The sequence below is a fragment of the Castor canadensis genome, chromosome 11 (assembly GCF_047511655.1).
Source record: "Castor canadensis chromosome 11, mCasCan1.hap1v2, whole genome shotgun sequence".
Taxonomy (NCBI): domain Eukaryota; kingdom Metazoa; phylum Chordata; class Mammalia; order Rodentia; family Castoridae; genus Castor; species Castor canadensis.
Window position 1 is genome coordinate 128,693,526 of NC_133396.1, and position 26,863 is coordinate 128,720,388.

At 49.8% G+C, this 26,863-nt stretch overlaps 2 protein-coding genes across 4 annotated transcripts; both read right to left on the minus strand.

Annotated features, from left to right (window-relative positions):
• Positions 1-885: 885 nt before the first annotated feature.
• Optc (opticin) lies at positions 886-13,274 on the minus strand. Of its 2 annotated transcripts, XM_074048589.1 has the most exons (7): positions 10,294-13,274; positions 9,066-9,299; positions 7,716-7,851; positions 5,769-5,927; positions 4,758-4,960; positions 2,306-2,401; positions 886-2,153 (listed from the first exon to the last, which is right to left on the minus strand). In XM_074048589.1, exons 2-7 carry the CDS (start codon positions 9,291-9,293, stop codon positions 1,983-1,985), a joined length of 993 nt encoding a protein of 330 aa, XP_073904690.1. In that variant the 5' UTR covers positions 9,294-9,299; positions 10,294-13,274; the 3' UTR covers positions 886-1,982. The 2 variants fall into 2 exon arrangements, with proteins under 2 accessions (XP_073904690.1, XP_020040093.2); XM_020184504.2 differs by having other exon boundaries at positions 9,066-13,274.
• A 128-nt stretch (positions 13,275-13,402) lies between these two features.
• Positions 13,403-26,097, minus strand: Prelp (proline and arginine rich end leucine rich repeat protein). Of its 2 annotated transcripts, none has more exons than XM_074048588.1 (3): positions 25,937-26,097; positions 18,284-19,281; positions 13,403-15,960 (listed from the first exon to the last, which is right to left on the minus strand). In XM_074048588.1, the coding sequence occupies exons 2-3, from the start codon at positions 19,263-19,265 to the stop codon at positions 15,785-15,787; spliced, it is 1,158 nt and encodes a 385-aa protein (XP_073904689.1). In that variant the 5' UTR covers positions 19,266-19,281; positions 25,937-26,097; the 3' UTR covers positions 13,403-15,784. The 2 variants fall into 2 exon arrangements, with proteins under 2 accessions (XP_073904689.1, XP_020040095.2); XM_020184506.2 differs by having other exon boundaries at positions 25,947-26,089.
• Between the last annotated feature and the right edge of the window lie 766 nt (positions 26,098-26,863).

The window sequence follows — 26,863 nt, forward strand, 5'->3', positions numbered from 1 at the left end:
CACAATTTGGCTAAGTCCTACTCCATCTTTGGTTTTAGCTTAAATGTCAGTTCTACAGGGAGATCTTTCTAGACTTGGTCCCCCTCCTGTAGCCTCCTGTAAAGTCCCTTTGTAGCACTTACCATGAGTTGAACAGTGTGGTTATTTGTGTGATCATTTGCTTAACACCTGTCTCTGCCCCGGATTTGAAACTCCAGAGGAAAAAGCACATGTCTGCTTGGGACGTTATCTTATCACCAGCATCACAGTATCTGATGTACAGCAGGGAGGTGCTGCATAAAATCCCTGGATGAGCAAAGGCACTGCCTGCTTCATGCCTCAGTTAACACCTGACACCAAGCACCATCCATCACCTCCCCCTTTCCCAATGCCTCCTTATAAGAAGCAGAACACCCAGGTGTGGCGGTGAATGCCTAAAATTCCAGCATTTGGGAGGCTGAGGCAGGAGGGTTATAGTTCAAGGCTAGCCTGGGTGAGAGAGAAAGAGAGATTCTGCTCTAACAAACTCCTTGGAGTCAGAGAGAGCTCTAGTTGCTGGGGGATAAGGAGCTATTGGCTCCCACCTTCCCAGCCCTCCCCTGAGGTGAGGTGTGCTGGAATCTTGGTCTCTAGATCAGAAGGCAGGCACCTCAACCAAGGTACAAGGGCACCTCGTAGCACCTCTAAGACTTCATAGTGAAACCCTACATAGTGGGCTACATAGTGAAACCCTGTCTCAAAAAACAGCAAGGAAGTGTGGCATTGCTGCTTCCTCATCACTCAAGGATCAAGTTGGGTAGATAATAGTTGCTCTTCTTCCCATCTCTCCCTCCCTTCCCCCCCCACCATCCCACCCCCCGCACAGCAGGCCTCCCCCAGGATCCAAGGCTGCAGGTGAGTAATTGCTATGTTTACTTATTTATTTTTGCACAAGGCTGCCCTCTGCTGGCTGAATGTGCAGGAGCGAGTGAGAAGGATGGAAACCCAGTGGCTGGAAATCAAAGGCCTGAGCCAGGCTCAGAGACTGGGGAGGAAGAACCAGGGAAAAGGTCAGTGCTGCCCAGAGGCTCCTTCCAAATGGAACAGGAGGTCTTGGCTTAGGAAAAGCAAGAAATTAAGGAATGGCCCAGGAAACCCTACTCATCTTCGGTGGGGCAGCCTAGTAGGGGTAAGGGAGGACTATATTAAACAGCTGTTCTTTCGGTGGTGTGCTAGCCAGCTTTTAACAACCAGCTCTCAAAAAAAAAAAAAAATCCTGATTTATGACATTTATGGATTTCCTTGGTGTAAATCTCTCACTAACCAATGGGATGCCACTGAACGAGTTGGGAAGAGGTACCCAACAACACACATTCTACAGAATTTCCACTACACAGCTACCAAGTACATAAATAACTTCAAGAACATGGGATTCGTAATAAAATATAGTAAAATAATTGGGAAGTGATGAGTTTTGAGTATTGTATTTGTTCACAATATGATATGTTTAATTGAAAGGCTCTAAAATGTACTTTTCATAATGGCTGTGTTTAACAACTGACTTGCAAAATTCTGGAAAATTTAATCATCGTTTCTTGCAAGTTTCATGGTTAATAAGAGCCAGCTCTAGCTGGTCAATTCTCCTCCTCTTCTCCTGCTCCAATATCCCTGCTTCTTCCACGCCTCCTTCTCCTCCTCTTCTTCCTTCATGGCTTTCCTGGCATTCCCTGGGGGTAGGAGGGATGGGAAAGTGGCAAAGAACTCTGCTGGTGGCACTGCTGTTCTCTGAGCTAGGAGCCATAAGGTGTTAAGGGAAGAGGAGGGAGAAATGCAAATTTGATGAGTGAACGACATCACAGCGTGTGTGTGTGTGTGTGTGTGTGTGCGCGCGCGCGCGCGCGCACGCGGGTGTGGCAACTAGATCAGGAGACTGGTGCTTGGACTGAAGACTGATTTTTAGACATGCGAGTTTCTTGAGCCCTCCGAGGGCCTAAGGGCTCTACCTGGGATGCCAGCACTGGCAGTTAAGTGAAGCGACCTACAGGGAGCCGAGGCAGGCAGAAGTAGGCGTCGGGGAAGAGGCTCAGGTTGATGGGGTTGCTGTCCAGACGGATGTCTTCCAGCTCCCTGCGGGTGTGCCTGGGCTCCCCTCCATCGCAGAAGATGTCTCTCGGCATGGTCTCTATCACGTTATTCTGAAAGGAGCATGCCATGGGTAATCATCTGGATAAGACCACATCTCCAGGACACCCCTGTTGCCAAGGCTTCATTCCCCTGGTTGTCCAACTCCCACCTGCCTTCCACCCCCGAGCTGTCTGCCACCCCTGCTCTGGCTGAGGCTCCTCACCTGCAGATGTAGCGAGCGCAGGCTCAAGGGCAAAGGCCAGGGGATGGAATCCAGGAGGTTGTCTGCCAGGTAGAGGAATTGTAGTTTCTCTAGTGCCTGTGGGGACACAAAGATTAGGAGAGGCTGGCAGGTCTTCTCAGACCTTGGCAGTAAGGAGTTGCCCCATGAGACCAGAGTTAGGTGGTCCATTCACTCATTCACGGTTTACTTAGCATGCACTGGATGCTGTAGGGGTTTATTATTTTTTGAGACAGGGTCTCACTATATAGACCAGGCTGGCCTGGAACTCCACAGGCTGACCTGAAGCTTGTGATCCTTCTGCCTCTACCTCCTGAATGCTGAGATTACAGGTATGCACCACAGTGCCCAGCTCAGGCTGCTGGTTCTTTAAGGACCTTACAGACATCATTCCAACTGGATGCTGAAGGAAAGCTGCTGCCATTGAGTACAGCAGCTGGGGGAATGTGAAGGAGCTGTTAGTGATGGCAGGGAGGAGGAGAGGAGAGGAACAGGGGACATTGCAGCTCAGCTTCAGACTCTCTGCCATCAGAAAGGATTTTCCTCAGTGAAAAGTCTCCCAGGGCTAAGCCTGGAACAAAACTAAAGAGTGTGCTCAGATGTCAGGCAAGTAGAATAAAACCCCAAGACACCCGCAAGCAGGCCAAGTGTGTGAGCATGACAGCAATACCAGAATCAGGTAGGGATAATCAGGGATGGATTAGGGATGAGATAATCTTCAGGGGGCTCAGAGAGCGGTGAGGAACAATGGCTACCATTTATGGAGTGTCTCCCATCTGTGTTTATCTTTCTGTGCTCTGTGCCATGGCTGTTTATTTAATACTGCAGCAACTGTGTCAAATAGGGTATTATCACTTTCATTTTGCAGATGAAACAAGATCAGATGGGAGGTCACTCATCCATGAGCCTAGGTCCCTCTGGCTCTAAAGCCCCGACTTTATCCAGGCTGAGAAAGCAGCCCTGAGTCAAGGCAAAGAAGCACCCCCTAATATGGAGACAGCCTGGATGCCGGCACAGCAACCTTCATGCAATCCCAGCTCAACCTTCATGCAATCCCAGCTCTTCACTTAGAGGTGGGAGAGCAGAAGCCTGATCTGGCATGCAGCCAGTTTTGGATGCCCACCTCAACAGTGATTTTGACATTGTGCTCTGCAGCCCAATGCAGGATGATTGCACACAGAAGACTGAGAGGGTGGGAGGTGTTTGGGGAGGGATGGGGAGAGAGAGCAAACAAGCATGCCTCTGTGCCTTCACTCAGTTTCAAAAAGGCAGCAACGTGGCATACGCCTGTAATTCCAGCACTCTGGTAGCTAAGGCAGAAGGAGCCTAAGCTTAAGGCCAGACTGGGCTATATAGTGAGAACTTTTCTCAAAAAAAAAAAAAGTAATAAAGGTAGCTCTTACTTGACCTATTTGGTGCTTCTGAACATAAATTCATCTGCAAAAAAGAGCCTACTACAGTCATGCATACAGTCATTAGATGGGGTATATTCTGAGAGTTCATAATTAGGTAGTTTTGCCATTGTAACAAATCATAGAGTGTATTTACACAAACTGAGAAGGCTACAATGTCACTAGGTGAGGCAGTCTTAGAAGGCTACCATTAAATACGTGCTGAAGGAAATGTTATGTGGTGTGACTGTACTTAACAGAGCAACAGAGAGAGCCCAAAGGGGAGTTCAAATGAAGGAGATGAGATGAAGGGTGACCAGCTGGTCTTTGAAGGCTGTTTCTAATAATTCAGGTGGCATGTTGGGAAGGGGGCAGAATATCTCTCTTGTCTACACCGTGCTTCACTTCCTCAGTAGAACTGCACCCTGGGCTCTTCCTATCTTGATTTAGTGGGCAGACCCATGGGGCCATATTTGTGTCATGTGACCTAGCCATTCCCATCAAAACTGGCCAGTCAGTGATCCATCAGATTGTGTCTCTTGAAAGCATGATCACAGAGAGGCAATGATTAGTCACTTAGGGTTGGGTTTGGAAATAAAATGATATGTAGGAGTTGGGGGTAAAGTCAGAATTATTGAAGCCAAAGTCATGGGTAAGCCAGAGTTTTCAGGGAGCAGAATGGGTGAGTATGCAGAGAGGTGAATGGAGCAGATGCATGGAAAAAAGCCAAGACAAGAGACCGTCTGTCCCACAGAGGGAGAGGGAGAGAGGCTGATCTTGGTTTGTGGTTCTCCCATTCCCTGTAATAGGTGCACGAGGCTTGACAGAACAGGGTTTCTCATCCACAGAGGGTTTGGGGATGACATGTCCCTTTTCTTGAGGCAGACTTAGTTTCTTTCAACCCAAAGAAATAACAAATGGAAAGGATGAAAAATGGGCATTGATTTTTGTACCCTAGAACAAGGATGAAGTAGGGATACCCCTGAGGGCACAGTGTATGGGGGAGGAAGGTGGTATACGGTGGATGGAAGACACTGGCTCACCCTGAAGGCCTCAGGCTGTATCCCTGAGCTGCGGAGCTGATTCAGGCGGACATCCAGGACCTCAAGACCACGAGGCAGCACAGGCAGAGCAGTCAACTGGTTCTCTGGGAGGATCAGGTCCTGCAGAGCAGGCAGCAGGTGGAAGGAATCATTATCGATGGAAGAGATGAAGTTGCTAGAGAGGTCGATCCTTTTCAGTTTTGCTGAGGAACGTTGGGGGAGAACAAAGAGCCATACTGGAACATGTCATGTTTTCTTGTTTTCTTTCTCCCCCGTTAGAGCTGCCTCCATAGCCTGCTCCATCCCTGTCCAGATAAGGGATTCTAACCATCTCCACCTGCACCAGGTCCAAATCAGAAGTAACAGTCCGAATCAGGACTCCTCAGAATAGCCCTCAGATTCCTCCACACCCTTCCTTCAAGTTCTGGCTATGTAGCAGCTTCTTCTCCAAGTGAAGAACCAACAAGCTGAGGGATCCCTGGATCCATCACCATCACACACTCCCACCCCAGCACTCCTTAATTTTCTCCAAGGACGTTGAGGCCTGGAAAGGGTGTGGGTGCTTAGTGGTAGAAGCTAGAGGAGAGCCCAGGTCTTCTATCTCAACAGAGTATAAGTCCTAAAGCAGCAAACAGGCCTACAGCCCTGTAAATAGCATCAGTGCCATGGAAGACAGATTTAGGATGGTCTTGGTCTTGTCCAGCAGCCAGCCAAGCTACAGTTGCTGGGGCATCCTAAAAACGTTGGCTTGATTATGTCTTCCCTTGCCAGCTTCCCAGGTCTTTGGGAAGAATGAAGGAGAATAGGCATGCACTTCAACTCTTCAAGGAAAGGAATGAGAAGGACCTGGGCCATGTACCATTGACAACTAGAGAGACTAAGAGCAAAGGCTAACACAGGTGGGGGCCTAATAATGTCTGGCCACTGTTCATGTGGTCAAGTGCAAATGAAAAGACTCTAGTGGTTGCCTTTTGCCTGTCCCCTCTACCCTTTTCTCAGGGTGCTACTTACTCAGCCCTTTGAAGTCTCTGGCCCTGATGTGTCTGATGTGGTTGAAGCGGGCATACAGGTAGGTGGTCATCTGGGGAAGAGGAGGAATGTTCTCCAGGTCAGCATCATCACAGTACACAGAAGAACCGAGGCACACACAGACCAGGCAGGTGGGTAGGCCTGGCCAAAAGGATGTCCCTGGTCAGACTCTCTTCAGTCTCTGTGCTAGTGGTGCTTGTCCCAGGGAGTATCTGAGCCACAGGTATCAGTGTCCTCTTGATGGCCTATGGGTTACTGCCTGGCACAAGGTCTCAGACAGTATTATTGGATGCTCTCAGCCTACCACTCAGCTCTTGTCCTAAGAAAAGCAACTTCACTCTCAGTTACCATTCAGTGCAATTACATTTGTGCCTCCATCAGGCCATGGTCCTTCGTAGGTTTTCCTGAGTCCATGTGAGTCAGGATCTTGACCAGTCTCTTTTCCATAGGGCTCCTCTCTGGTCCCAGAAGGTTCAGTGCAGATGAAATAAAAGCCAGAACTACTTAGAACAGCTGGTTCTGCCTGCTGGCTTAGGGGAGAGGCGTTGGGCATAGTCTGTGTGGCTCCAAGGGGCATAACAGAGTCAAGGTGGCGTCAACACCTGGCCAACACCCATTTCCACTTCCACAGCCATCAGCATCCCAATTTTCCACTGGGAAATTGCCCTCTCCTATTCTCAGTCCCTAACCCCCATCTCTGCATTCTGTGGTCATGAGGCCAATGCCAGGCCACCCAGGTCACACTGGATTTAAAAGTTGGGACAAGGGGTTGGAGATGTAGACAAGTGGCAGAGCCCCTGCCTAGCATGCACAAGAACTTGGGTAGATTCCCAGCACCACAAAACAAAACACAAAGAACTGCTTCTCTGACACATAGTTGATACATTGTATGATTCGAACCAGGCCTGGTGTGCATATCGTAATTCCAGAATTCAGGCACTTGGGAGAATGAAGCAGGAGTATTGTGAGTTCCAGGCCAGCTTATGCTATGTAGTAAGACTCTGTCTCAAAAAACAAACAAACACAAAAACAAACGACCTCGGGAGGATTTCTCTGGCTCATACAACCGAACAGTACAGGTGGTTTCTGTCGCTTGCTATCACAACGCACATAGATTACTGCAAGACTAGTATTAGACCCACTCAAGGAGGAGCTCTGGGTAGCAGGGGCACAACCTCAAGATGAAGCAGCAGCTTTTCTCTGCCAATAGGACCAGCAGGAATAGATGAGGTGGGGGCCCTGGGGCCATGAAAGGCAGGCCCGGCCAAGGCCCTTTATGGTCCCTTCAAGCTTGAGCCCCTGAAGCTCTGAAAGGTCATGGGTTCCTGACCAAACGCCTCTGGCTGATGCTCCAGTGTCCCACACCCACACAGGCGAGCATTCCAAGAGATCAGGGATGCCGAGAGCCAGCAAGTCCAGAGTGAACTTCATTCCTCCTCCGCCCCAGTTTCTGACCCCTGGCAGAAGCCCAAGCCCTCACTGCCGGTGACCCCAGCATCCCAGTCCCCAGGAAGACTAAGCAGGTGATTTAAAGCTGAAGGCAGTATGATTGCTTCATTTGCCCCCATGCCAAGTGACAGCCACACAGTTATTTATTCCTCACAACAGGCTTTTAATTGTCTCTAATCTAATTACCACTCCACCTGCTCCCTGAGCTATGCTCTTAATTAAGGTGGGGTGACTTGGCGAGGGTGTAGGGGAGTTCTTGCATGCCTTTGCTTCATAACCAGTTTGTGTAAAAGTATTCAGAACAGCTAGCTTGTACCTTTGGCTTTTTTCCTGTTCTTTCTTCCCACTGCTGGCAAGGGCCAGTGTGGATCCCAGACTCCTTAGTTCTGACCGAACTCCACTTTAAAACTGCCCAGTGCTGGGTCATGGCTGCTTGGCCTATGACCTGAGGCTATTGTAACCATTTAACTGTGCACTTACCATGGCTGGTCAGGGAACCCTGCAGACCTGATGTAGTTGGCATGGTCACGGTGGGCTTTGATGAGGGTGTCCTTGCAGTCATAGTGCTCTGGGTGGGACCCATCCTGGTTGGAGGAGTCAGGCTGTTCACCTTAACCTGAAGACACAGCACACAGCACACAATAGGCTGGCTTCTGCCTGAGAAGGAATTCGTTTTGGCCTCTGGAAACTTTAGTGACCATTTCAAACATGCAAAAAGTGGAGCAGGAGGAGGGAGAGACAGAAGAAAGTGAGCAAGGAAGGACCCCTTGAGAGCATTGAGTCCCATCTCTTCATTGTACAGATGAGGAAACTGAGGCCCAGAGAGGGGAGGGACCATCTGTCAGCCAGCCCGTGCCAAAGCAGAGCTGGAACCAGGATTTCTGGATTTCCTAGGCTGGTGCTCTCCCCCTCACTCCTCACCGACCATGGTTGGCAGAGGCTTCTTAGGCTCACCTGCCACGCTGCACAGTCAGCCCCTGCAGAGGCCAGGAGCACAGGGGAGAACTTCAGTCCAAGAAGAGATGCAGTGGCATTTGCTTTCCAGGGAAACTGAGCACCCTGCCGACCCTGTCCCAGTGAGACAGGGCTCATACCCTGCTTTACCACATGCAGAGGGATGTATGACTTCTAAGTTGGGCGGTGGGGGATGCTCTACCAAATTTGCCACAAACAAACCAAAGAAATCCTAAGTTTGTGTCCTCTTTCTTCATATTACATAAGTGACAAATTCCTATGCAGGGACAAGAATTTGCACCTTGTGTAGAGAAAGAGTTGCAGGCTTGAGAGACCTGCATCACAGGGCAGGCAGAGAGGGACCAGGACACACACACATATACCACACACACACACACCACACACCACACACACACATACACCATACACCCACACCCCACACTACACACACCACACACCACACACCACACATACCATACACATATGTACACTACACACCACACACCACACACACCACACACACACATATACACCACACCCCCCCCACTACACACACCACACACACGTACACTACACATCACACACACACACCACACACACACATACACCATACACACACACCCCCACACTACACATACCACACACCACACACACACATACACTACACACCACACAGCACACACACCACACATACCACATACCACACACACGTACACCACACACATGTACACTACACATCACACATCACCCACACAATATACACACCACACACACCACACACACACATACACCACACACACGTACACTACACACCACACACCACACACACTACACACATGCGTTTCTTGTGGGGAATGCAGTCTTGGCGTCCCTCACCTCAGGGAGCTGGTCCCCATAGTCTGTGAGCTCCTCGTAGCTGCTCAGGTCAATGACCTCATGGTAGTCATTCCGGCTTGGGCCAATGTCCCCCACATGCAGAACTTCAGAAGCATTGCCTTCTCCAGGGCTTGACTCTTCTCTCTTCTTCCTCTCCTTTGGGAGGGAAGCCGGCTGTGCCTCCTGTAGCACCAGGGCCAGCAGACTCAGGAAAGCTGAGAGCCTCATGGGGTCCTAGGGGTGGGAATGGGGCGTCACGGTCCAGTTCTGACACTGTACAAGTCCTGACGGTGTACACGTTTATCCAACCTCCCCCCTGCATGCTCGCACTCTTGTCACTCATCACTCATGTTTGCTAAGCACCTTTATCCTGTGCTCAAGATCCCTCAAGGCTGGGCTGTGGCTAGAACCATCTCCAGTTGTTCCAGCCATGGACCCCCACACTGGTGTTCACTCATGCAGGTGTGTGCAGACATCTGGCAAAGGCTCAGTCACTCAGGTCATCACAGACACACTCATGAAAGTCCCTTGTCCCCGTACCTTCCTGCAGACTGCACACACCCCTGTACATTCAGGTATGTTCTCTCTTAAACAACCACACACCCAGAACGTGACTGTTCCTTAATCAGCAGGACTTAGAGAAACTGCATCATGGAGTCCTGTGTGTGTGTGTGTGGTTTTTTTTTTTTTTCCCTAAAGATCACTCATTCATGCATTTACTTGACAAACAATTATGGGATGTCTGTTAAATTTCAGGCAGGGACTTGCCTCTGGGAATACAGAAATGAATAAGGCTCAGCCCATCTTCATTTGTAGTTCACCCATATCTGCACAGACAAGAGTGTGTGTGGTGCGGGTGTTGAGGTGTCTGTGTAGAACTGTGCCTGTAGCCACAGCTGGAGTGTGTGTGTGTGTGTGTGATGATGCAGGTCTCTCCAAAACATTGGCACACATTACTGGATCAGCCCCCTTCTTAATTTCAGCTAGGCAGAGGCGAAAGTCCCCAGCAGTAGCAAGAGGTATATTTTCCCTTCCCATATTTCGCTTCAAACCAAACTACGAGATTTTTAAAACAATTCCTAAGGCAGTATTTTGTGCCCCCAGAAGCCCAACTTTTCTGGACAGGGCTCTAGACTTTATCTATCCTTTGGCCCAGTGCCTGCCCTAACCCCCAGCTCTTTCTCATTTGCATACCGGTGGGTCTAAGCCCTCCAACCTTGAACCTTACCCTTCAGATGCTTTCCTTCCCGAATGGAGCCCTACAGCTTCCAGAGAGGTGAGGACTTGATGCACAGGTTGACTGTGGGTTGTGCCCACTGGCCAGGGAGAGGGCAGTAGTAAGTAAGTCTAGGCAAATGTGTGTCCAATCAACTTCTCATTCTTCCTGATGTCCTGCAGTTTCCCCTCATTGTTCCTCAGGGGGTCCTCTATTCCATTCCTTTGCTTGGTGAACAGAAATTCTTTCTCTCCCTCCACCCCAACTCCCCCTTCTCTCACTCTGTTTGCAACATTTCTTTCTGGCCCACCCTCTGAATAAGGCCAAGTCCTTCAGGACAGGCAGTGCCCACTTCTGAAGGGAGGGACTTCTCCCTCAGATTCTCAGGTTCTGAGAAGTCTGGATTGAGGTTGTGTGTATTTGGGGGAGGGTGGCTTTCTTCCCAGTGCGTTTCCCTACAGCCTTGGAGTGATGATGTTCTGCTTCATAGATGGAATCCAAAGAGAAAACAAGGCTGAGCTGAGGCAGGCTAGTCATTCCCACATCCACAGCCCCTATAAGGAGCCATGGTGAACAAAATCCCCAGAGGGAGGGTCTGAGGCCTAGGCAATGCAAAGAGAGGGTGAACAGATGGGGTAGGATTTGAAGGCTAACTTCAAGCTCATAGAAAATAGTAAGGAGGAGGATGCAAGGAGTTCTCTAAATTCTCTAGGAGGAAAAGACATGGGTAGGAATTGGGCCTCCTGACTGGAAGTCTGCACTCCCCTCGCCTCCTCTCCAAGATGTACCTACCAGAAGAGGCTCTTCTTTTCCTTAGTGCCTTGGCAGCCTGGGGATGGGGTGACCTGCCGGCACCGCTCATCCCTCTTTAGTGATGCTCCTTGCTCCCCACTCTCTTTCACCAGCCACATTCTGAATCTCTTTCCAAGCCCCTTACCATACAGAAACCAAAGCCCAGAGAGGGAAGGTAATCACACAGAGCCAAATCAGCACCTAGAGTTCCTGAGTGTCAGGCCAGAGAGTTTTCCTTGGCTCACATGATCTTCCTTTGTCAACCTCATCCCGGGGAGTCCTGAGGCCATGTGTCTCTGGGCCCTCAGAACATATGGTGTTGGCGGAGTTCATCTCTGCTTTGGAATACCAGGTGGAGGGGCAGACCTGACAGTTCAGCTCAAGGGGGCACCAGCTGGTGTGGGAAGGGGCTTCCCCCAATCCGAGAACTTGGGCACCAGAACAAAGTATGTTCCCATGCCCTGGCATTCCCTCATCTGGGTTGTGACAGTATCAGGGGTTCTGCTCGGTGGAGGGAGATACAGCCTTGGAGCCAGGAGGGTGCCCAGGAAGCAGATGGCACATTTGGTGGGCTGTGCTCTTCCATTTTCTCTCCACAGCCAGGGCTTTGCAACCAGAGACCCTCTGCCCCCACAGTCAGCCTGGGAGTGGATCCCCCTCCCACCCCAGCCATTTATTCCTGTGAGGAATACAAATTCGACTCTTCATTCATTCTCCCTGCCACCTGCTCCCCCCTCCATCTACACTCTCTCAGTGATAAACTCCCACACACTCCTGCCTCCCTGCTGGGTCACCATACCTCCTGCCCTTGCTCTTCAACCTCACAGCCAGCCTGGCAACCCTGCATGAGTCATCTCCCTCCCCACTGTCCTCCCACCCTTCACTGGGCGCCAGCAGGCTTGCACACTAGACCTTCTTGCAACTTCTATTTTCCCTTTGGCAAGCTCGCTGGCTGCATACTATGGTTCCCATGGATTTCAGGGAGTGTCCATGGACACGTATGTGTGACTTGTGTGGGAAACGGCTACCCAGCCTGCTGTTGTTCCTGGCTGCTCAGATCCCTAAGAGCTGGCCAAGAGGGTTTGCGGGGAGGCGTCCTAATCCTAGTCTCTCATTAGGAGAGGCACAAAGCATGCTGATGGAATGGAGGTGGCAGGCGGTGTGGACAGAAGTCTGGCCAGCTGACCCTGTTGATGCCCCTGTTGTGGGAAGGAAGAGAAGTGGGATGGAAAGTTCAGGAACCCTCCTGCTTTTTTGCACGACAGGGGTATATCCCTGCTGCAAGCTGGTAGCCACACAACTCCAGAATGGGAACTCGACCCTTTGGTCTTCCTTAGACAGCCCCACCCGCTACCCCATGCTTTCCTACCTTTTTGCTCTGTTTCCCCTCCCAGTCATGTTATTTTATTTCTCCCTTTCCCATCTGGAAAAGTCTAATTCATCCGTAAGAGCCAGCTCAAATGACAGGTACCTTTTCTGTTTTCCCCAGGCAGAAGTAAACTTTGCTTCTCCATGCTGTTTGCACACAGCATGGTTATAAACATGTAAGGCAGAAATATCAATCCATGGATTTCCAATTTACCTACTTATGATTTGCTCAAGGGCACGGGGTATGTATTTCCCATCCTTGAACTCTTAGTTGGGAACCTGGCACATAGTGGGCAAGGAACCCTTGATGAGTTGAACTGAAGCAGGCATTTAGCTGACAGGTGTGTGTGTGGGGGTGGAGGGAGAAGGGCATCCTCTGGCAGTTTTCATCCTACAGAGTTGGCCAGGCTGGGAGGATCACAAGTCCCACTTCTGAACTCAAGTTCCTCTGAAGAGAGAGCCTGGACCACCCTCTTCTTTTCTTTTATGAGCTTCTGCATGACTTGTAGACCTTTCCAGATGTTTTGGTCCTTTCTTCTCTGCAAAACCCAACATGGTTCTTCCACTGTTTTTGTGCCCACTACATTTCCCCAATTGGTCTGTAAGCTTTACTTGGTCAGACAAGGTAGCTGTTTTGTGTCTTTCTACCTCTGCCTTAGTACTGAGCACTGGGAGTCCCTCAACGATCTGCTACTTGTAACTTGAAAAACCTAGGCTTTTGGGCTTCAAATGCAGCTGTTAGATTTCTGGTCTGACTTTAAGAATAATTTTTCATGAAAGTTATGAGTTTGGGGAAAATTCTTAAGAAAAGTCTCTGGAACAGTTTCCCCAGGAGTTTTTTTAAAGACTAGATCTTTTCTCCATCCATCTTTTCAGAGCAAGACAAAGGTAGTGGACAGGGGGGTAAGATAGCTTTAGGTTATTATTCTTGACCAGTTCGCATTGTCAAGTTCAAGCAGGGTGTTTCTCATATTACTTTATTTCCTCTGCTGTGAAGCGTGTTAAATGTGAAAGGTTGTTTTCCACAAAGCTAACATGATCTTCAAGAGAGAATAGATGCATGTACTGAGTACACATACACACCTACTTCACACCTGCACATGTAGATGCCAGCACTTTGGGAATGAATTGTGGGAGAAGGAGGGACTTTCTAAATCCAGAGGAAACCAGCACATTGCATATGGGGTCGGGGGAAGGGGTAGGGCTGGAGAGTGGGTACTACAAAGCCAGTAACCTCTCTGGCTTACAGCTGCAGAAAGAGCACATATATTCTGGACGGAGCAGTGGGATGGTGATGACGGTGTGGCTGCTAACAGAAAACAGTTCAGGTTTGCAGGACCAGGCTCCCCTGGGGAACTGTGGTCCCCATGGGCCTCACCAAAGGAGCTGAGGTTGCAAGGTATGAATAGGTGCAGAAGGGGCTTATCCAGGCCATAGCACCAGGTTGCTTACAGCCATAATAATATATCGACTTTAAGCGGGAGCCTTGGAGAAACCAGCTACAACTAGGAAGAACGGGGAAGTTGTATGGAGCAGGGAAGGAGGCTGTGATGAAATGGGCCTTATTTTCTACGATTAGCAAAAGAGAAAGATGAGCAAGAGGTGTTGCACTGGAACCCAGCTTAACCCAATTTCTTAAAAAGCCCTGGGGCTTTTCTCATCCTAACTTGAGGGTGGGTACTGTGTCTTACTCATTTCTAAAACTATGACCTCCCTACCGACATGCACACTCAGGGGACTGTGAAGGGGCAGCATCCCCTGGAGAAAGTTGGGGGTGGGGGGCAGAAAAGGCAAGGCAGCCCATGTTCCACTTGGAGACCTGCCAAGATGCTCACCTGGGCCAAGTAAGGAGGAGAAAACTCTGGGGTACGGACAGTCCAAACAGAGAATAAATTACTGCCAGGGAAAGGAAAATAGTTAGGACTTGTCATACATCGGGGTACACTTTAGGGTGTGGGGCCACAGACTTGGAACTGGAGTGTTGGGAGATCTCAGAGGAGCATCTTACCCACCACCTGGGTGTACAGATGTGGAAGCTGAGAGCAAAAGGGACCTGGAAAGGCCAAGGTTAAACTGTAGCCTTACGTGTGCTTCCAAAGGTTTCCTATTTGTGCTCACTCACGATGGAAGTGAGCCCCAGCTCACTTCAGACCTTAGAGGAGAGAGACACCATGCATATCACCCATTGCTTTTCCATGATACAACCTGATGTCAGCTCTTTGATCTTGGAACATCACCCCAGAGAGAGGGTAAGACTGGGGCCAGCTGTGACCTTCAGCAGCCACCAGGTGTCACTCGTGTGTCTGACTTAGAGATGGAGTCCAATTTTCAATGTGGAAGAGGTTCCTGGTAGATTTCCCAGTGCTCTGCCCCCCTCTTTGTTTCTCAAGAACCTCCACCAGGGGTGGAAACGGCTGGTTGATCCACATTAATGGAGAACAGATGGGGTGTGTGGGGGGGAACTCTTGACCCTCCACTGTGAACACTGTGTTCCCCAGGGCCTCAGGCCTCTTGTTGAGGTTGGGCAAGGGTGGCTGCAGGGTTCCTCTACACCCCCATGGGCTCACCCTGGGGCTATGACCCCTAGCTCTTTCCTTCCAGCTAAATTTAATTTTTTGGCTGCTTTATTCTGAGATCCAGCCAGGAGGGTGGTTGTTGTGTTCACCCTGGAGGAGAAGGAGGACGAGGAGGGGTTTCCAACTTATCCCTGGACAGAGATGACCAGATGCAGGCATTTATGGGAACTCTGACCCTCCATCCCACCTTTATCATTCCCTCATACTTCCTTTCTGGAGAATGTGGGCTGGCAGAGAGCAGTGCAATGCCTTGTGCCAGGGAACAGGGTGGCGGGTCAGCAGTTTTGAAAGAAGCAATCCTGGGTTTCTCAGCCTGTTTGAGGCAGAGCTGCTCTATTGGTGTTTCCAATCAAACTTTCCAAAGCTCACCTCCAGGCTGTCCCAGACCATCTCTAGCTTCTCAATTGGCCAGGACCAAGATCAGATTTCAGTCAACGGCCCCACCTTACCCAGGAAAGACAGGTAGAGGAGAAGAAAGAAGGGGATGTGACGGCTTTAGAAACACCTGGTTTCTGGAGCAAAGGGAGACCACAAAAGGCCAGAAATCTGGGCGTGCAGGAGTGCCTTTAAACTGTGTGAAACCCAATCAAACCCTGGGAAGTCTTGTCCCAGAGCCACAGCCAAGCATGTGGCATTTCCCATCCTCTGAAAGGAGGGATAAGAGAAGCAAAGCTGGGGGTGAGAGAGGGAGAGAGAAAAATGGGCCTACGCGCCTAGGCCACCAGCCTTCAAATGAGGTCCGAGGAGGTCCGGCCCCAGGTCAAGGTCTAGATGACCACGGATTGCAGGAGGCGGAAGCACATCATGAGGTCAAGAGGGATGGGTGGCTTCAGGAAGTTGCCATCCAGCCGCAGGTAGCGCAGGTGTGGCACATTTTCCAGGTCCGAAGAGAAGTCATGGAAGGCCACTATGTTGTTGGGGCAAATCTGTGTCCCGTTGATTTCTATGGAGAGAGAGGTGGGGAGAAGTCAGCAGCAGGGAGCAAAGACAGAAGGAGAAGGGGAGGACAACCAAGAATGAGGGCCCTTGAGCTCTCCTTTCTGGAACTGGCTGACTTTGGGAATATGGGACAATACACAGGTCACCCTAATGTCCAGACTCAGTTTACTCATGTAAGATGATATAAGTTAGAAATAATCCATAAAGGTTATTGCAAACTGGCTCTGGAGAATTAGGATATCGGAACCATAGCATCCTGGGGTGTTAAATCTGGAAGGGTCCTTACAGTCCCTATGATGAGGTTTTTATTGTAGAAAGACAAGGTCTGAAGTCAGCAGGTAGATGTGAAAATTTCCCTGGAGTTTTTCCTGTGGATTGGTTGTGAGGTGTGAGGCTGGATGGAAGATGGTTATGTTTCTGCCAACATGGAGATGACTGAGAGAGGAAAAGGGAGCTGGGGAGATGATGAGTTATTGATTCTGAAGTGTCTGCGGCCACAGATCCCATTCTCTGTCTTTTGTTAGATGGCATCAGGTGTGTCATCTATATAATTTTTTAAATTCTCCCTAAGCTTTGTGAGAAGGCAGAGTCAATTTTCTTGTCTCTTCTTCCTCTTTCCTCTCCTGTTTTTCCTTCATCCTTGGAATAACAGAAGAGCCAAGGCAGAGGTGGATTTTGCTAGAGGGGCTCTGTGACTTTGGGAGAGAGATGCTGAAAGAATGCTGGTGACAGCATTATGCAAACTATACAGGACAGCACAGGTGACAGCATTGCAATCATTGCTAAAAACATAATTGTCACACTGACCTAGGTCCCACTCAGTTCATTCTGTCTGTTAGTGACACAGGAGTCACTCAGAGTGTGGTGAGCACATGTAGTAGAAGCAGATTTTTCTAACTAAATCTCAGAAGGCTGAGACACCCTTCAGCAACCAGTTCTCCCCCAAGCTGGCAGGGACCTGGCAGCCACTTACTAATTAAAGCATCCTTTCTGTCTGTATTTTTGGCCTACACAGCTTCCTGGGGCAATGTTTCCATTTTAATGTGCTACCTGCAGGGTCAAATTAGGCAGTTTTTCTATTTTCCTGAATTTGTTTCTTCCAAAATTAAAAAAAAAAAGAAGAACCTTCCCCCACTTGTAATTATTCCAGCTAAGTGAACAGGCCTTTTCTATACATTTGTTCCAAGATTGTAGATACTTCAACAGTCTCTTTCTTACTCTGTAGATTGGAAACCACAGATCCTCTAATATTGTTCTAGGGTCCTTCTCTCCCCGCTTGGTCCCCTTCACCCTTCAGTTTTTGTTCAAGGACTGGGTAATACCCTTTCTTTCATTTCCAAACCTTTCAGCTGATGTTATACTCAGAGCATTTTTTTAAAGCATACATTCATTGTTTTTGGTTTTTCTTGAGACATTCTCACTATGTAGCCCAGGCTGGTCCTGTACTTGTGATCCTCCTGCCTCAGCCTTTGGAATAACTGGGATTATAGGTGTCTACCACCATGCCTGGCTAACATTTTTGATTGAAGCAAAATTGAGGTTCCCAGCCTCCTGTCCTGGAGTGCAATTGACACTCCAAGCCCAGAACTCTTTCAGTGTCGCTTAGGCAAATTCTCCCTTAAATGCAATTCATACAAACTAACACTACAGCCTTTCAGATAGATTCAGGAAGCACCAGCATGTAGGTATTGTTTCCTAGCTGCCTCATTTTCACCAGTTGCTTATGCCTGAGTTATGTAGCTGCCTCTCTGAGTCTCTTTCACAACTCTTGAAACCCACGCTCAACTATGGGAAGAAGCTCCCTCCCACAACCATCGGCTTCTTCTGCAGCTGACAGGCCCAGGACATGCCAGGGAGAGCATTTTGATGTTTCTGTTCTACTTTTTAGGAAAATGTCCGGGGGTATTTCCTATGTCTACCCTATTAATAGAGCCAGAGGCCAAACAAGCTGGTGCTGATGAAAAGGGATGGGGGAAGAAAACCTACAGCCTCCAAGCATGCTATTCTGTACACTTTGTCCACATTAAACCACTAAATGTCCCTCTCACCATTGTCCTAGAAGCTATTGTTACCATTCTCATTTTACAGATGAAGCTACTTCCCAGAGAAGTGCCCTTGTCAAGGTCACGTAGATGTAGCATATGGTAAGGCCAAGATTTGAAGTCCCCAGCTGAAGTGGATGCTCTTTTTGGGTAGTGCTGGAGATGGAACCCAGGGCATTGAGCAAGGTAGACAGTACTCTAGCCCCTGTCCAAACCCCACCCTGAGGCTGCTGAGGAAGGAAGGGTGTCTCCATCCCCCCTGGCTGCGGCCCCGCCCCCACTCACTCTCTATGCTGTTGTTGTTGAGGTACAGGTGTTCAAGCTTGTTGTTGATGGCGGGCACGTTGCTGATCTTGTTATGTGACAGGTGCAACACAAGCAGGTTGGAGATGTTGAAGGAGTTTTTGGGGAGGCCCCTGTCTGACAGTTTGTTGTAGTTCAGCCGGATGAAGGCAAGGTTGGGGAAACCCTTGAAATATCCATTAGGGATGGTCTCGATCTTGTTGCTGTCCAGGTAGAGCTGGTGAATGGCTGAGGGGACCTTGGGTGGCATCTTTCTCAAGATGTTGTGGGCCAGGTTGAGCTGCATGAGGTTCTTGAGGCCCTGGAAGGTGTCAGGCTTGAAGACACCATCACTCAGCCGATTGTGCTGCAGATCTAATAGCAACAGGTTCTCCAGCTTGCTGAAGACCCCAGGCGGGATCCTGGAGATGAGGTTCTGGCTCAGCCTGAGCTGCTCCAGGTTCCGGGGCAGGGCCGAGGGCACCTCTTCCAGCTGGTTCTTCTCCATGTAAAGGAACACCAGGCCGGGGAGCTTCTCCAGCACCCTCTGGTCCACCTTGCGGATTCGGTTGTTGTCCAGGTTGATCCATCTCAGGCCTGTGGCGTTCTTGAAGGACTCCACGGGGAGCTCAGAGATGAAGTTGTTCTGGAGATAGAGGTAATGGATGCGGGGTGGAATGACAGGGACCTTACGCAGGTTGCGGCTATCACAGTAGAGGGCTGATGGGAAATCAGGGGGGCAGTAGCATTCCCGGGGACAGTCAGGGAAGACAGATGGAGGGCCGGGAGGGAGCGGGGGAGGCAGGTCTGTAGGCTCCGCTGGCTCATGGGGCTGAGGGAAGCTGGGTGTGGGTCTGGGCCTGGGCGAGGGTCTGGGCCTGAGCTTGCGCCTGGCCCCAGGTTTTGGTTGTCTTGTTGGCTGGCCTTGGGCTACTGAGGCCGAGATGAGGAGCAGTGGGAGGAGCCAGCAAAGGGATGACCTCATGATCCAGGTGATGCACCTGCAGGGAGGAAACAGGAGTTCATTAGCTTGCCTCAGGAATAGATCCCATGTCTCTGTGGCTAGGACCGGCCAGGATGAGCTCCAGAAAAGAAGAGCGGAGTCAGGGACCTATAGAGCAGTGAGGAAGCAACAAGGACCTGGGGCTCTGGATTCTCTGCTCAGAGGCCCAGCCTTGCCATGCCTTCAGCCTCTCTGAAGAGGGTGAGCATCTTGGTAGAAACCACAAGAGGCTGGAATCGGAGTCCTGAGGCTTGTTGACAAAGACCCTTCACCTTCATGGCCCTGTGTCTTTCCATTTCTGATGTGAGAAAATCATCCCTGCCTTCATAAAGGGGACATTCTTAGTCCGTGCTCTACCATGGACCCTCACCTCCAACCCAGTGAATGTATTTTGTTCCTTCAGCCCCACCACCCTGAGAAAACTATCCCTGCGTTATAAGGGGTATGGGATGCAAGATCCAGAGAGTCCTGGGGTGGCACTTCTGGAAGGGCTCTCACAAATCCCATAAGACAATGGTTTTCAAACTGTGTCAACATTTCTGTGAGGCCCCATGAGGGATAGTCAGTATCCCAGGAAGCTTGGAATACCCCCAGCTCATTCCTGTACCAACTTGAGTAGCTCTGTTTTTTAAATCTGTTACATGTATTGAGGTTTAGACAAAACACTCAAGGGTGGTGGGGCTTCATGGCTAAAAATGGTTTGAAACCCACCAATCAAGTCCAGACCTCCCTGTTTACAAAAACTGAGACTGGTGAAAGAAGTGGCTTGCCAGGGCCAGGAAGCCATCTGACAGCAGATGCAGGACAGAAATCCAGGTCCCCTGCTTTGCAGAGACATGCTCATGGGAGGAAAGGAAGTGCTCAGATACCCTGCACCCATGTTCTGGGCCTCCCCTCTGTACTTGGCTCAGAGAATGCTGGTCTTTGCCAGTGCAAGCCATGCCAAAAATTTCTCCCAGATGTGGAGGCTCCTGGGAAAATAAACAGAAAAGGAACAGAAGTATGTGGGGAAAACACTTTCTTTTGACCTGGCAGGGCTGCTCCACATCTTTTGGAGTTGGTAGTATTGAGGTAGGGTATCAAAAAGAATTTCTGATAGCCTCAGTGACACTGGAATGGGAAGCTGAAGGATCTTTTAGGGTTGGCCCTGATGATCCCTTGGCTAGGGCCATGTGGTTGGAGTTGAGTTGAAACTGGGGAAATATAAATAGATCCAGGGCCGCAGATGGAGAGTGGAACTCCCCCCTCCCCAAGCCTTCCTGGCCTGGGCCAGGAAGGATTCAGGGAGGGGTGCCTTGTGCCTTTCCCTCCCCTTCTGTGCTCCCTCCCCACATGGCTTCAACTGGCTCTCCTTGCCTGTTTCTCTCAATTGTGATGGCCTGTTCCCCTGTCCTGGGCTCTGGGACATATGGAGGATATAATTTCTTGGGGTTGGCATGTGTCCTAGCTTGTATCTGGACTTATGATCTCTGCCTCCCATCCGTGCCCCACCCTCACCTTCCCGCTGAGCCCCCATCAGCATGGATTCTTCCTTTGCTTGTCTCAACATCTGCCTTCTGCTAGCTTTGATCAAAGGAAGGCCACAGAAGCCCCTCACCAGCTGCTGGGTTCTGGGCCAGATGCTCAGGAATTGCTGATTGTGACAAGAAAAGGAAAGGGGGCAGAGCTCAGCCTGGATGGGTAGAGGGATCTCACCATGGCTTCCACCCACATGTGCACACACACACACACACACACACACCCTTGCCCCTAGCCTGCACACTCTTGTACACACATATTCATAGTCTTCTCATCTGCACACCCTCTATGTGCATGTGTGAGCCATGGTGCCATCCACTAGCATGAGAAGCGAGGGGAAGAGGGAGGGAGGGAGGGGGGAAGGGAGGAAGGGCAGAGGCCATCTTGCTGCCTCTCACCCTTCTCCTTTTTCTCCTGAGGGGTCTCTTCCCAGACAGTCCTCTCCAAGGGCATCACAAAGGCCATTTTCCCCGAGCTTCCTATTACAGGGGACCTGCTGTCAGGATGCTGGCTTTATCTGCATTGAGAATATGCCAGCCTCAGGATACACTGAAGGGCAAGACAAGACATTCATTGTAGAATTTAAACTTGAGTCTTGTTTCTGGACTCTACATCACTTGTAACTGGTGAATTACAAATTAATGTTTTTAGAAGGCTTGTAATTGTCTTGAAAACAGTGCAATCATTACATACAAACTAAGGGGATAGTTAAAGCATTTGCATTGTAAAAACAAGCACTTTCTAAAGTTCCAAAGTTTTGTGACCCTGTTTTTTTTTTTTTTTCTTTCTTTTTAAATTTCTTTGTTTTTTAATTACCCAGAAGACTTGGAAACAAGCAAGAATTCCGTCATCTTGCAAGCAACCCTGCCCCAAGGCCAAGGCTAGCACCAGCACAGGTTTCCCTGTTTCCCCTTGTCACCAAAAGCACATAGGAGGCAGTGAGGCAGTGGACGCTAATTAAGCAACAATACTTGCCAGGGCACCCAGCAAAGCCTGCTCTGTGAGGCAGTGGTGTGGCCAGCTGGCCTGTGCGAGGGTTAGGTGCCTCAGTGTCTCTGACTGGGCAACCCTGCTCTCCATGACTGGGGACCCAAACCTTCTCAGGCATAGGACACACAAGCCTTCCTCATCTCTACCTCCTGTGCTAGATCCTTTTGGAATCTGTCTTAGCTTCCCACTCCACATTCCCAGAGCCTGCAGGAAGGAGGACCTTAGGAAAAGCTCCCTGGGATGTGGGCGTTTCCTGGGGAAACTGGATCCAACCTGCTCCTGCCTCCCCTCACCCCACCCCAGCCCGAGGACTGAATCAGAGCCTTTCTGTGTGCAGAGTGCACAAGGAGAGCATGTTGTTTCTAAGGCCTTTCTCAAGGGCCACGCCCCTTCCTGCAGAGCATGGCTGCATAGCCCTTCTCTCTGGCAATGCTCTGTGACAGCCAGTGTCCTACAACCAGGAGACTGGAGGTGACTGACTCCAAAGGGGGCCTATGGCCCTCCCACAAAGCCCAAAGCCATGGCTGTGTGCTCCTGCCTTCCAGAACATAAACTCTGTCCAATCATAAGCGCCCTTAGAATGATGTGTGTGTGTGTGTGTGTGTGTGTGTGTGTGTGTTTAAAACTTCTTATGCCTCTGCAAGCACACCTCCCCACTCCCCTACTCCCTACTGGGCCCTGCTCATTGCTCAAAGACTGCTTGTTGACCACCTATAACAATGAACTTCATACAGTCCAGTTTTCTATTTTGGGCTCTCAAAAAAGTTGCTGCTTTGCTGAGAAGCTGAACGATTTCTTTGCCCAACCCAAAATTCACTCATTTAGGAGCATTTCCTAAGAGAGTTTAATATTCAAATTTCAGTTCCGACTGTGTCAATCTGGGCTTGAATCCTGCCTCTGATTCTCTTCTTGGGCCCCAGACTCCTCATTTGTATGAAATCATTGCATCTAAAGGCACGTTATAGAGGGCAGGCTCTCTGAGAGACACCTTGATTTCAAAGTGAGGCAGTCCTCTTCCCTATCTAACCTTCATTTAAGGTTAGAGCCCTGGGACAGTGCCATGTTTGTGCTTGGGGCAGTGCTGGGCTGAGGTCCAGTGGGTTTTTCTGTTCCCCAAGGGCAGGTCTAAGGACCTGTGGCTTTGGGAGGAGAGGCTGGACTTGGGCTGGGCCTGAGGTTGGGTTTGTCTCTTAGGGCTGGGTGGGTTAGTTAATCTACGTTATGGAAAGAGACCTTCCTTGTCAGGTTTCCTATCTAGTTGGTCAGTCCCAAGCCTCCTTGTGGCTTAACCCAGACAACTCCCTATTCCAGACACATGGCCACGCATGTTAGGGTAGTCCTTACTCTTCCTTCACAAGCCTAGAATTGGGGTCTCTGCCCATTCGTTAGCAGAGGAATGAGCCAGGTGCCCCCAGTCTGCCTGAGACCCTTTCAAGGTACCCATTAGGGCTGGCTTGATCCTGTTATGAGCCTCAGTTTACTTATCGGTAAAACAAGGCTAATAAAACTTTCCCTATTCCTATCTTCCTTATCCAGCTGTCAGAACCAAGTGTGATAAGCAAATTTAAATTGTGCTGCTATTCAAAAAATGCTAAAAATAAGTATAACACTATTATGTAGACACCATCTGTCTCCCCACCATTTGTCTACCACAGGCAAAATGTAAACAGAAGCTCTCATGGCCTCAGGAGATGAGTCCAGAAGAGCAATGGGAAAGGGCTCTGATCCTCTGGCAGCCTGTTATCTGTCATATTCTCCATCTGCCTCCCTCCCCAGCATCTTTAACTGCTGAAAAAAAAAAAAAAGCCAGGAGGAACCTGCCCAGTTCCTCGGATTGTTATAAATCTGGATCTCAACCCTGCAGCTGTTTAGCTGAGTACCCCTGGACAAGCCTCAGTTTTCTCATCTTTGAAATAGGTACACTAACTCTGTGTGTGTGTGTTGCTGGGGATTGAATGAATCCAGGACCTTGTGCGTGCTGGGCAAAGGCTCTACCACTGAGCTACAGCCCCAGCCAACAACTTCTCAGATTGTTTTGAGGGTTGAATAAGTTAATTGTGCAAAGTGAGTGTTCAGTGACTCTTAAGGGATGGTTGATATTTTCTCAAAATAATGGGGTCACTTTTCCTTCAGCCTGGGCTGGTGGAGAAGAGCATCTTCATACACTGCTGGAAGGGTACTTGCCATTGGGGTACGGGCTCTTCCACACTGAGCAACTTTCTCTCCTTTGTGGCTTGGGAGACCACTCATAAGACTCTGAACCAACTAATTGGAGACCCTAGGAGCCCCCAGCCACCTGGAAAAAGTTTCCGCTGTCTCTCCAGCTCCCCCATTGTCTAACTCAGTCCCACGCTTTCTGCAACACGTAGAGGATGCAGACCATGGAGGGAAAAGTCTGTCCTTCCTCTACTGGCTCCAAGTCCCACTGTAACCCAGGACTGCATCAGACTCTATTGTCCTTCCACCTTGAGATGCTTCACTTAAATGCCCAATAAATGCAGCTGCCCTCCAGGGAGGAACAGGGGAGGAGTGAAGAACGCATCACTGTTCAGACCTTCCTGAGAGAGCCTTTTGGGATACACAGTGCCAGGCAGTGGGAGAGGGGATCTAGAAGGGACAGGGCAGGGCCCAGCACCATCCTGAGTGTCTGGAGTGTCTGGGCAGGCAGCTTAGCAGGTGAGAGGAAACGTCAACTCTCTGGAAGTATCTTGAGGGAACTTTCTAAAATGTTCTTCTGGGATATGCCTAACTAGGCTTGTGAGGAGAAGGACAGAGGCTCATAGATCTTTCCTATTCCCTCTGATGTTCACTCCCAAACCTCAAAGGTTTGGACACTGAGACTCTTTCTCCAGCCAGCCACACAGCCTTCTGCCCAGTGAGCACTGGGGGGCGGGGGGTTGTGGTGGGGGGAACAGGATGGCAGCAAGGTCTCAGGCCCTTAACTCAGGTTCTCAAGACCTGGTGGACTGTTAGATTCTGGACTCCTGGGTCTCCATTCAGTGGGCTTGGGAGATGGTGCAGTCCCCTGTGTTTTTAGCAAGCCCTCCACGTTCCCCCTCCCCACTCTAGGTGATTCTGAAGACCCACTGTATGTAGGTCCCCTCGCCCATATCTTACCTGCCATGGGACCCTCTTCTCTATTGCTGGAGAGGAATGAGTTAGGGAGGTGAAGGGGGCTCCCTCAGTTTCCACTCCCTGACTGCCTCAGGAAGTTTTTTTCTCTACCACAGCCCCCCTTGCCAACCCAAGTGGTCAGGATAGTTTCAGAATAGCTTCAAAGAGACTTTTTTTTCTGGCTACTTTCAGAGAAAAAGAAAAAAATTAACTGCCCTATATCTGGGAGTTAGGACCTCCAAGATTTGCAGACTGGGTTGTCTTCTTTTCTCTTTCCAAAAACCAAGTGGTTTGGACCAGGGAGACAGAGGAATTCAGGCTGCTGAGAAGATACTGTGCAGGTTGGAGAGCCACGTTGCTCTCCGCTCTCCCTCCCACCCAATGAAGCCCAAAAGAAGGCAGGAAGAAATCCTTCCAGCTCCCGCTCTTGCTCTTCTCCTCCCCACTCCGCCTAGACTCAGGACACATGACTTTCTTCTGACTCTGCCATGGGAAGATGCACTTTCTCTTGCACTTGCAGCTGGGAGGCGAGTGAGAGGGTGAGAGACAAGATGCAGGATGTACGTGTGTGTGTGTGTCTTTGATAACATGTGACAATACATGAGAGGTACAGAGAAATGAGTTCTAGTGCCCAGTTTCTATGGCAACACTTCATCTGTTGAAATTCTGTGTACGACATAACTCTCAGTGCTCCCCGAAACATCTGCACCAAGAAAGTTTAACCTCAGCAGTAAGTCAATATAATGATTCAGTATAAGCAAAAAATGAGGAAGATTAAATTTGAGCTCTTTGCAGAGGAGAAAAAGTTGGAGGAAGGGAGGAAGAAAAGAAGGGAGGGAGGGAGGGAGGAAGGAAGGAAGGAAGGAAGGAAAGAAAGAAAGAAAGAAAGAAAGAAAGAAAGAAAGAAAGAAAGAAAGAAAGAAAGAAAGAAAGAATAGATCAATAGGCTAGGGTGGAAGGAGCCAGAGGAAAGCTGGTGCAGGAGACTTCCCAACCTGACTTCCTGTCCTCTCCCCACTGCCTGGGCTTACCTGCACACACCTGCCTCTCCTCTGGGCTCTGGGGCAGTCCTCCTCTTCCTCCCCACCCTTCAGTGGAGCTGTGGCAGCAAAGAGCCTGCTAGAAGCTCTGAACTCCCAGTGGTGTGTGCGTGCTGTGTTTGCTTGGCTTTTCTTCCACCAGATCCTACTGGGGTGGGGAGGTTAGGTTAGGGGAGGGAGGGGCAGATCGCAGGGAGGGAGAGGAAGAGAGGAGGAGGGAGGAGAGGAGAGCGGGAGGGAGCTTGGGAAAAGAGGAATGACAACAATAAAGTCTTTATTTGGCAGCCAAAACTCCAAAGACCTCATCTACACACCATGCCCACGATGGACTCGCCTTTAAAAACTTTCCTTCTGCTGCTGCTTCTGGAGAGGGACTCTGTGACCCATGCTTGGAAAACAAGCCAAACTAAGGAAGGAAAAGGCATGGAAAGCAGTCTCCATGCCAGGAGAGGCCAGGGTGAGGCGCTGGGTCCAGTACTGGCCCCCCTTCTGATGCCCCTTACTCACTGGTGTAAATTTCCAACACAGTGGGGGGTTTGGGATGCTTCTCTGAGCAGAGACAATCCTCTCCAGGAGGTGGCTGAGGGAGTAGAGGCTCACTGGGTAGTGAGGTGGCCCTGGAGATAACAAGTTTGGCAACCAGAGGGCTGGCTTGAGGATCAGAAAGGGAAAAGTCTGGCCTGGAGTCACACAGCAAATTAAAGCAGAAATCAGATCTGATGCAAAACCTAGAGTCACTGTCTCTAGCTCATATGGACAATGTTGGAGCCTGCTTTCACTTCTCTGTATCACACCCAGGTGAGATTTGGGGCTATATGGTCATCACACAAAGTGTGTTGAGGAAAATCCCATGTCAGCTTCCCAGAAAACCCCTTCAAGTACAACCATTACCTTGGTTAAAAAGTTACAAGGCACTTG